Genomic DNA, 11,067 nt, shown 5'->3' with positions numbered 1-11,067 from the left:
GCCGCGTTCAACGTGACGGTGCACCGGGAACAACTTCGACGCTAACAACAAGGATCGTGTGTGGTCGTTGTGTGGACGATGGCACGAAACTAGTCGACGTCGAAACAGATCCACACGACTCTCAGACTCTCAGAACGCTGCCATTTGATGATTCGACTGTCGAAAACATCAGTGTAAAGCCCTTCACTGTGAGGATCGAAGGCGAAACTCTCTAGTTCAACACCACCATCAATCGAAAGAACCTTTCACGTCTTTTGAATATGGGTCATACATTACACCAGTTAAATGACTTAACTAATGTAATATGTGTTATTCTGAGTAAAAAATATATATTACACTGGTTGTTATTAAAAACCGATGTAATATAGTTCGCGCTGCTCATTCGTGCACAATCTTATTCTGCTACATTATTTCCATGTCTGTAGCATCAAATGTGTGTTACTGTCAGAGGGTGTCAATATATCAGGACTCAAACGAAAATACAGAGTCAAATGATATACACCAAGCATTAAAGAGTCAAACAAAGATTGTCTAGCCTACAAACAAAAACGAAAATAAAACAAAATCAGGAACCCAACCCGTCTACACCAAGCATTACACAGTCAAATAGAGACCATCTTCCCCAAAAACAAAAACAAAAACAGGAACCCAAATCATCTAAACTAAGCATTAGTCGACTAGACAGAAACCGTCTACCCCAAAAACGGAAACCATCTACCCCAAAAACGAAAACACAGACCTATACCATCTACACCAAACATTACACCGTCAAACAAAGATCTTCTACACAAAAAAAGAAAACATAAACAAGGAGCAAAATGGTTTGCACCAAACATTAAACGGTCCAATAAAGACCGTCTACCTAAAAATAAAAAACAAAACGCTATCTCTGGTTTGACGACGAAAACAAGGAGCTCTACCGCAATTAGTTTTCCAATTTTTTTTTAATGATATGCGAAGAGTGGAAATTAAGATTTTGAGAGTGGTGCATTGAATGACTTGACCTTAATTATGTGAAATATATATGTCAAAATTTGTAAAATATTTTTACATAAATTTTATTTTATTTATACATAAAACAATTTAATCATATTTGAATTTAGTGTTTAATTTTCATCACAAGAATAAATTTGTAGTCTTTACCTTCATCTATTTAAAAAATTATTTTTATCAATCATATCTATTATATTATTCACAAACTTTCATAAATTTTTTTCTTCTTTATTCGATATCTTTATCTTAATCTAAACAATCTCATTTTCCATTCATTTTCTCAAATCCACCCTCATAAATTCATCTTCAAATCGAACAAAGTCTAAAATAGAATCAACACGTGTGGTGGAATGAGGCAGTGAAAGCTTTGGCATATATTCATATTGGTGATGAATTTAGAATTAGAAGTAGAGCACATGTCTCCGATAATAATGCATGAGAGAGCATTATTCTTGAAATTGGCAAGTTGTGGGAAACAGTAAGTATTATGGAGTAGATAAGGCTCTTTTTCATGTGCACTCACCTCTCTCATATACAGATAATTTTATTCTTCCCACAGCATAGTCACATGTGACATTATCTGCAAGTACATATAATTAACACCCTTTGCATGCATGTCCCTTTCCCCCTCTTTTTCTCCCTTGTTTGAAGCAATTGGGCATGCATACTCAACTACCTAGCTAGCCTCCTACTGCATTGCATTGAGGAAATGTTCCATTGACAAGAGAGTTTTTTATGATAGGGTCATCATTTCTGTGGTCTCAGCACTTGTACAACTATCATACTAACTTTTCACTTGTACAGATCGAACACTCTAATTCAATGGTCAGCACTTGCAAGCTAGGTAACATGTGCTTCTGCTCCCTCCTTTCACCCCGTCCTTTACCTTCTTGTGGGCACAAACACCTTATATAAACACATATTCCTTTATTGTCTCAGATGAATTCCAGAACAAAAATATTCTTGCTGCATAAATCAACACTGAAACTTTGTTCTACATAAAAGAAGACATGACTCTTTCAACCTTGAATTACTAGGTATCAAAGTTGTTCTTGTCGGAAAGAGGAGTGCGTCGTTTTTAAATATTTCCTTTCTACATAAACAAAATTATCTAGTCAATAAGTGATTATAGTAATAAATAACTGAATATTTTTCTTTGATATTTGTGAGTATATTTTTAGATAAATATTTAAGGTACTTATTCTTTTAGGGTTTAGGGTCACATATCACATGCAAACATAATTAGCTCAGCCAAAACATGCATAGAGTCCACCGACAAAACATGTATGTTGATAGAAAGGCATGGTTACTTTTCTAGGTTTCCCCGTAAACATCATCTTGAAGCTATATAAAGTAAAATCTTATTCATCATCAGCAATTGTTCGGACAAGTTGGGGTATTGTGTTGTTCAGTGGATCTAAATTGAACCAAAAAATAGGCTTTTTTTTTGTCCTTAGGAATGAAGGGTATATATGAAGCCATGAAGTGAAAAAGTTATGTGCAAAGTTGAGTCAGCGTAGCATCTCAAAGTGAAGAAGCAGCATTTTGTTTGCGCATTTCTTTCAAACATGTTCAATGCACATGGCACAGACACAGGCAATGCTACCTGACATATCTTGTAGTTCTATATATTCTACTCCAATAACCTTTAAATAAAGATTTTCGTCTTTATACTATAACATTTTTATCTCTAATTCAAACTTTATACCATAAAAAAAAATGAAAATTATTGAAATATCAATTTCTCTATGTAAAATATAGTTAATTTTTTTTAAATATTATTATTGTTTTTTAAAATCATTGTTATTTTAATTACAGACTATTATAACTACTTCTAAATAATGGGTTGGTAAAGTGAAACCTAAAATGGAATGAATTCCACGTACAAAAGTTGATTGAAAAAAATGAATGGTTGTTAAAATGCATAAAGAAAAGAAGTTGAATCACTCAAAATTGAAAGTATAATGTCCCTAAAGAAATTAGAGAGAAAGTATGATAAGTGAGTGTATAGGAAGAGTCTTTTTCTCCATGTCATTCCAGTTGGAGCAATCATACGTTTCTTTGTGTCTGTTTGGTGATCATGTGATGGAACAATATGATTGCTAAAAGTCAAAAACCAAGTTACAATTAAAGCCAAAATAATTGGACGATGTGTGAAGGTTACGTACTATCATTACACATTTGTTTTTGCTACATATGTACCAATGAATGAAGTACTCTTTTTTTACTTCAACTTACCACAAAACTTTACAATTTTTTCTCACCAATTTTGTGCCCGTTGAGTTGGGTCCCTTAATAAGGACCATTCCATCTCCTTTTCTTTTCCATCATTCTGCCCTTCATTACTTAAATATTACATAGATAGTGACCCATCCCATATGTTATTCTCACCACTTTGCTTCTATATTCACCTCCTTATGACCAAATTAAAATAACGATATAAAAAAAATACCCTTTTTAATACCCAAAAAGAAAATAAATGAGCTTTAGATTTTTTTTAAGGACTTCAACACGAGAAACATATAAAAAACCAAATTTTATTTATCTATAAGTTAAAAAATATATTTTTTTAAAATAATATATTTCTTTGTAAATTAATCTTAAATTACGGAAAAATCAATTTTATTTTGATATAGAAAGAAGTTGTTGAAAGTAATCATATTATAAGTTATGTACAAGTTATTGGCCAAACCCAAAATATAATTAACAGAAAACCAAAATACATATATAAATTGCTCTCGTTGAGAGTCGAACTCAAGACCTCCCGCTTACTAAACGGGTGCTCTAACCAACTGAGCTACAAGAGCTTGTTGTTTAAAAGTATCACTATTATAATAATATTCTCAAAACTAATTTTAAAAGTAATATTTTTCTTCCTTTTTAACTTAATTTAATTATATTTCTGTAGCCTCACCTTTTGAGTTGGTGAAATTGGTAAATGTTTGAAAGCGTAAAGTATAACATAATATCATTTTAACACATAATAAACAAAATAGGACAAAATGGTAACCTAACATTATCTCCCCACCAATTAAAATAATCTTATTCTAAAACTCCTTTTTAGAAAATGCTTTCCAGAAATTGTAGAAAATATTTTTCGGAATACACTTATAAATTTTGGAAAATGGTGTTCAGGAAGATTCTGAAAAAGCTAATATAGAAATCATTTATAAAAAAGGTAAAATTGTCTTTTTAGACATGAATGGGGTGCAGGAAGAAATTTGATGATGTAGAGTAAGAAACATCCTTACATAAGAAGCATTAGAGTCATTCTAAAACTATATTGGCCCAGGATAATGTAGGGATGATGATGACATCTCCTCAATTACACTCTACTGCTAAAAATTGAGGTAGATAGAATGGAATTTGTTTTTGATATTGAGTTGAAGAGAAAAAATATAATTAAAACTACAACAATAACAGTTATTTTCATATGTTACTAATAACTTTCATCAAATTTTACAATGACAAAGACAATAAGGAAAAAAAAATTATGTGAGAAAGAAGAATAATATTAGATAATAAAAATATCTCATATAATATTTTATATTTTCACTTATAACTGTGTTCTATCAGTTATAATTAACTATTTTATCGGTCTATGAGTTGTAATTACTTTATTTTAATTTTTTTTATGTACTATATAAGTATAACATTTAAGTGAGTAACAATTTTTTATTAATAAAATATATTATTTTTTATATTTCTTTCTTTTTTATTTAAATGAGAATATAAAACTAATATGAAAAAGTAATTATTGCCGTGTCTCCTAATTAAAATTGTCAATTTGTGTAAATGTAGTCATTTCATCCATTTGTAAATATATTGATATTGATATATCTTCTTCTTTATATGAGAAATGAATAAAAATATATTTTGGTTCCTAAAACGTCTGTTAATTTTTTATATTCCTAGTTTGTTGTGAAGTTCATGAAAGGAATATATATTGTTAAAGTAAATGCATTCCATAACACATGCTAACTGTAATTCCTTCCTAAGAAAACAAGCATTCCAAGAATGGATGGAAGCCTTGTAAGAGACAGATCCTTTCTTAGTTAACCAATTGGTGGCATTTATTGTCTTTTGTGTACACAGGTCTGATTAATAAAACTCCAATTTCAATAAATATGTAGCATGTTGTATAGAGAAATTCTAGAATTTTTTTTAGGAAATAATTTTATAATATATGCAAAAAAATCTATAATATTTAAGTAGGTTAGTTTTTGTGCAAAACCATTCTCAAAACTTATTTATAATCATTAAATTAAATACGTGTTGACAAGATCTTAACTACGGTTCCGATACACTAATATAAATATAATAAATGTTCAAAAGTTTATATTAAAAAAAAATAAAAATAGAAATTAGATAAATTCTGTAAAAATGAGTTAGAATTAAACGTATACCCTAATATACAAGATATGCCTTAGAAAATACAGAAGTGAGAGGATATGTATATACATATAACATTCAAAAACTCATGTTAATCAAATGATCCTGGCGTGACAGAATGAGTGTTTTATTTTATATTTTCTTCAAATTTTGATCCTCCGCACAAATGCGAATTATACACTTACAGTTTATTATAATAATTTCGAGCATGATAAGTATATTGAAACTACACTTAAATAATTCATCTAATAAACTTAAACTTTAGATTTAGAATATTTATAATGCAAAAAACATTAGTACAAATTTATACCAATAATCTGGTTGGAATCTTTCTTAAGATTCTTATCTTCACTATTGTTTCATAGGACTTTATGAAACCTTGATGTTTGCAAAATACCCAACACCTACTATACCTCTATGATTGTATTGAATGTTTACTTTAACTATTATGGAAAACAAACAAAAAATTGAATTCTAAAAGTTGGAGCTTGCGAATGTCAAACTTAAACTTAAGGTGAAAGAAAAACCCTGAGATCATCAATGAACATTAAGAAAATCATTTGTGCTAGTTCAATAAAAGAATATAACAATAACTATTGAGAAAAATTTATTAGAACTTCCACCTTAAATATTTTGAAAGATCTTCAATCTCTTCTCCATTTGAACTCTCAAGAATGTCACATGTAATTGCTCACATGACTGAGAACTGCTTTATATAAATATAGTCCAATATTTACTTGTTAGTGACCCAAGACTAGGGTAATTTGAAAGCTATGGTGACTAGAGAAGACAATATTTTGTTCCTGTCATGATTTCTACTTCAATGACATGATTCGTGATAATCAACCTAGATTCTTCAATAATATAATTGATCCCCACTTTTAATCTGACTATTTGATTTGGAAAGTCTGATGTACTTAATGTCTTTAAAACATCAGGGATAAGTCCTTTGAGTTTTAAGTGACTGGCGAATACTTCCAAATCAGCAAGTGGTGAAAATCCTATATAATTGATAATTTCATCACACCACAAATCATTTATACTAGCCATGTATCAGGTTGACATATCAATCGGATCTTTCAGCCATCAACAGAACATCAGACATAAAAAAAGTTTAAATTTTGTTAATAATGGTTTTTTTTTGCATCCTATGAAATCAGAAGCAGACCCTTCAATATGAAAGGTGTATAGTTTTCAATACCTATTCTCCCCTTACTGAAGCAGTGACCCTGCTGTTCTATTTAAGAAAACACAAGTTGATTCAGGCGTTTGTGAGCATATGGAAAAATAACTGTTAATTTAATGAACACAAATATACTGGCAGGGATTACATAAACTGGTATTTGGAAGTTGGGCTGCTTCTGTTAAGAGAATCTCCGGTCATCTCAAATATGTATAATGAGTCATGAAGTAATTGTAATCAGGATGATTGACTCGCAATAGCCTAAGCCAGTTTTCAGCAGCCCGCGACAGAGAGTTTGCTTTCTGACATTCAGAAACTCCGTCTGGATCCCAGACAGAAATTTTAAACTTGTGTGAGGCGAGCCCGAAGATTGGTAATGATAGCTTCGATATGTCCCTACCTCTTGAATAATGATTATTTAGCCCATCAGTATTTGAACCTGATTCAGAGATTAAACGTGTTATAGTTGATGCCTATTTACATACATCTAGCATACAGAGAAATTAAACAGACAACAAGACATACTTTGCAAGGCTGTTGACAGGGAATGATATGTCAGGAAGCAAGCACTCAGGCTCTGTAATGTTGGACCAGTAGGTATTCTGTATATTGGGTACCTTTAAAAATACACAGCAACAAATAATTTTAAATTAGTAATTACCATGAGCCATTGTCCAACCACAATTAGAAGACAAAGAGGATGATAAAAACATACCAAGCAAATGAAACCCAACTTGCAGGAGAAAGATCACAGCTCCAGTATGTTTTCAACTCTGGAAATTGTCGTTCAAGATCAGAAATCTGAGAGTCAAGCAATATGAATACTCGTTAGGATTAAAAAGAAACATATGATCTATTTGGTTAATTTTTTTTCCTATAAGCACTTACAGAAGAAAATAAGAAAAAAATGAAACAAAATCATTCACAAGCTAAATTTAGCTCACGAAAAAAGTTAATTTCATCTTTCCTTTTATTTTATTTAACTAAAAGTGCTACAAAAAGAAAATTATCCAAACAGACCCACAATCTACTAATATGTAAGTCCAACAAATGATAACTTGCCTTGGTTGCTAATGGCTCACGATTATAAGGTGATTCATGCTCAAAGAATTCAAATATAAGCTGACCAGGAGGGTTGCAGCTCTCAGTCTCATCACTTGATGAACCCATGAAAGGTTTACCTTGTGAAACCCTTTCCAAAGCATGATTGCTTGCATCCAAAACATTAAGATGATTCCTACTGCCATGAACACTCTTAGCTCCTCTTTCATGACAATAGCCACTGCTGCTGTCACTGCTTGTCTCTCTAGCTGATTCAGAGTCACTTTCTTGACTGGGTTTCCTGGAATAAGATGAAAATTAGAATGATAATGTTACATACAATACTGTGCCAACTCTTTAAATTCAGCTAAAATGGTAAACCGGTCCTGTAAAGGATAGATCATAACACGTGCAAAAAGGGAAAATGATGTGGTTCCTTGATCTGAACTCTTAGCATTTAAATGATTGTGCTTATGAGCATAAAAGTGCAAAGATAAATTTGTATCATATTGAATGTTGTCTAGAACTTGCGAGATGTAATTTATTAAAGTAGGCAACTAGTTGTAGACACCCAGAAGGCTGAGTAGCTGGACAAAATAGCATCAAAGTGAAAAAATGTAAAAATACTATTAATGGTACATTTTATAGAGCTGCAGAGGGTGATGGAAAATGAAGTAAATATACTAAGTACAATCCAATGACTTAAGATGCAAATACACAGTATAAGAATGCAGGTATAAGAAAATTTACTGTCTATAGTATTAAAACCGTTAGCTTAAGTTCGCCCAACAAAATGATCAAGTTTCAGTAGTTGCTAATATTGTGCTCAATTCTTAGGTCTCTTAGAGAATTAAATCAATCATTCCTGATTGGAAAATATGTTACCAGCTTACTCAACTAGTTTTGAATTGTAGACAAGTTGATGTATACACCAGACATTAGCAACTTGGTCTAGGCAATACAATCACACACAATACATGTACTGCATGTGAGTTTTTAAGCTACTTAGCCTTTCCTCCCACTTCATATGTTGTCCTTGAACACCCGTTATGGGAGAATATTCTCTGTACCCTGCCAAAAGCATCTCCATAGAAGCCAAACTAAAATTATTGACATATACTTCTATATTTGAAGCCTAGATACTCCTGAAAGATGGCAAAGTTTAGGTGTCTTACCCATATCACATCCAATAAATACATGTATGATCCTCCCAGATATGAATCCAAGAAGTATCTTTTATTTTCTAGAGAGAAAAACTACCAAATAATATTCCTGAGATATGGTTCCAATACATAAAATAGGACTAAACTTACAGTATCCTTAATGCTACAGTAAATAGTAGGCAAAAATATGTAGAAAACTTCTTTTGAGTAGGACTGATTTTTGTGACATCCTAACACGAGTTTAGGGAAAATAAGTAATCTTGTAAGATGTTCAATGGAAAGATAAGCAACTTCAGCTAAGTAACTTTTTCTATGATGACAAATACTGTTTTTGGAAAGTATGATCACCATCTTCCGAAATAGTTATGTATTAATTGGAAATGGTCAATCTCTCTTCATATAATTTTTTCATTTATGTGAAGTATTGTTTAACACAAGGTTCATTTATCTAGGTCATATCTTTGAATTTGTAAGAATATCCTGCATTCTCGTATCTGTTTGTATAATATCCTAGCCACATGATGTATTCCTAGATTTTTATTGACTATAGCCATCCCCCACACAAGCAAATATCAGCAGTGAGATATTTAAGAACAGACAAAACACTAATTCATCAATTTGTAGACAAAAGAGAAAGTTTGATTCTGTCTCATCCAACTGAAACCCTCAAGGTCTTAGTGGGTAATTTGAACTACATTTACACATCATGCAGAATAGAAATGCATTACAAAATCTTTTTTGACATCTAAAATGAACAATTTCAATTCACCTAGTCATAGCAAAAGCAAATTGTACAAGACAACAATTTAAAAATATTTAAAATAGAAGTTAATTGATCACCAATCATTGGAAGGTAAATGTTTTCGACCAACATACCTTAGCCGTGTGGAGGGCTTTGAAGGATCAATATACAGCTGAATGGCAGATAAGGAGACATTATAATACTGTGTTACGGATTCGCTCCCATTCAACACTATAGGAACACCGGCCCCATAAGCACTCCATTCCTTAAAAGACTCCCATAAGTCTCCAAGTACAAAGTATGGATGCAATTCAGCTTCCCTTGTTTTCCATCTCCTGGAGTTCGTCTGTTAATGCCCACACAAACAAAATCCTCCAAAAATAAGTAAATGTCCTTCTAAACAAACTAAACAACATTCACATAGTAGGTTGTTTTGCAACAATCAATCTAGGGTCACCTCAAAGGCATAAATAACAAAACCTAAAATACAAAACCTAAACGGCATTCATGATTCGTCTACATTAACTAACCAAACATCCTATCTATCTATTCATTCACTGACTAGATAAATAAAAGGGTTCAGTGCTGCTACTTCACTGCAAATTAAGTAAATTCAACACCTCGACCATCAAAACGAGTAACTAGAAAGGAGAAAAATCCAGAGCAATTGACGCTGATTTTACCTTTGGAAAATATTGGGCGGGAACAAGGGGCGTGATGTTCTCCAACAATCGATCCAAATTGGACATATCCGATGTGACACGAGAAGAAATCGAACAATCGGAAGAGGAACCAGGCCTGTTCTCTGAGGAAGTTCTGGACAGCGACGACCTTTGCTGCTCATGCTTCTCTCTGTGTTTTCGCAACGGCGGCGGACTGTAGAAGCGGTTCTCACCTAGATGACGATTGCGGTTGCGGCTTCCACCGGCGATGGCGGCACCACCAGTGGCCGACATTGACGCAGTGGTTGTTGAGACGATGGTGATTGGGGGAGAGGAAACGACAACGTTGGGTTTAGGTTAAGTTTGAAAGTGAGGAAGAGAAGAGAGTGCAGATGGGAACTGCAAAGGGTTTTATTATTTAGTGTCTCCAAGTGATTGCGCACCCCACGCTGAGGTTTTCTACGCCCAATTAACTCATAAATCTTCACAACTATCCTCCATTCTTACTATTTTTTTTTCATTATATTAATTAACTACCAAAATATTTTCCTTTTTTATGGGCGTGTACATTTTTATGTGAAAAATATAATTTTAACATATATAAAATAATTTATAAAAATAAATACAAAATTTATATGATTATTTTTAAATTTAAGATTATAAAATTATTTTTAGTAAAATAAATTATATATTTATATATGTTATTACATAATAAAATTGTTTTAATTTAATAAAATGTAAAATTTTATAATTAAAAAATTGCTACAAATAATTATAAAAAATTATCCGCTTTATATAAAACAATAGAATTTAAATATTATTATAAAAAGATATCCACTTTGTAATAATAATAATAAGTATATGTATTGATAAAACAGTATCATTCTCTCA

At 31.8% G+C, this 11,067-nt stretch overlaps 1 protein-coding gene and 1 non-coding gene across 2 annotated transcripts; both read right to left on the bottom strand.

Moving 5' to 3' along the window:
• Window positions 1–3,726: 3,726 nt before the first annotated feature.
• TRNAT-AGU (transfer RNA threonine (anticodon AGU)) lies at window positions 3,727–3,800 on the bottom strand. The gene has a single exon. It is a non-coding gene; the product is annotated as a tRNA-Thr (tRNA).
• A 2,689-nt stretch (window positions 3,801–6,489) lies between these two features.
• LOC137806985 (uncharacterized) lies at window positions 6,490–10,637 on the bottom strand. Its single transcript, XM_068607392.2, has 6 exons — window positions 10,198–10,637; window positions 9,649–9,860; window positions 7,631–7,910; window positions 7,284–7,369; window positions 7,094–7,185; window positions 6,490–7,007 (listed from the first exon to the last, which is right to left on the bottom strand). Exons 1-6 carry the CDS (start codon window positions 10,468–10,470, stop codon window positions 6,766–6,768), a joined length of 1,185 nt encoding a protein of 394 aa, XP_068463493.2. The 5' UTR covers window positions 10,471–10,637; the 3' UTR covers window positions 6,490–6,765.
• Window positions 10,638–11,067: the final 430 nt, after the last annotated feature.

Source organism: Phaseolus vulgaris, chromosome 3 (genome assembly GCF_051622355.1).
Source record: "Phaseolus vulgaris cultivar YP4 chromosome 3, ASM5162235v1, whole genome shotgun sequence".
NCBI lineage: Eukaryota > Viridiplantae > Streptophyta > Magnoliopsida > Fabales > Fabaceae > Phaseolus > Phaseolus vulgaris.
Note: the sequence above shows the minus strand (reverse complement) of the source record. Positions and strands in the feature narration are given on the sequence as shown.

Coding starts and splice junctions, on each gene's coding strand:
- LOC137806985 (XM_068607392.2), bottom strand. CDS start 10,470: ATGTCGGCCACTGGTGGTGCCGCCATCGCCGGTGGAAGCCGCAACCGC. Junction 7,370..7,630: donor GTGAGCCATTAGCAACCAAG/GCAAGTTATCAT, acceptor CTTGACTCTCAG/ATTTCTGATCTTGAACGACA. Junction 7,008..7,093: donor CCTGTCAACAGCCTTGCAAA/GTATGTCTTGTT, acceptor TCTCTGAATCAG/GTTCAAATACTGATGGGCTA.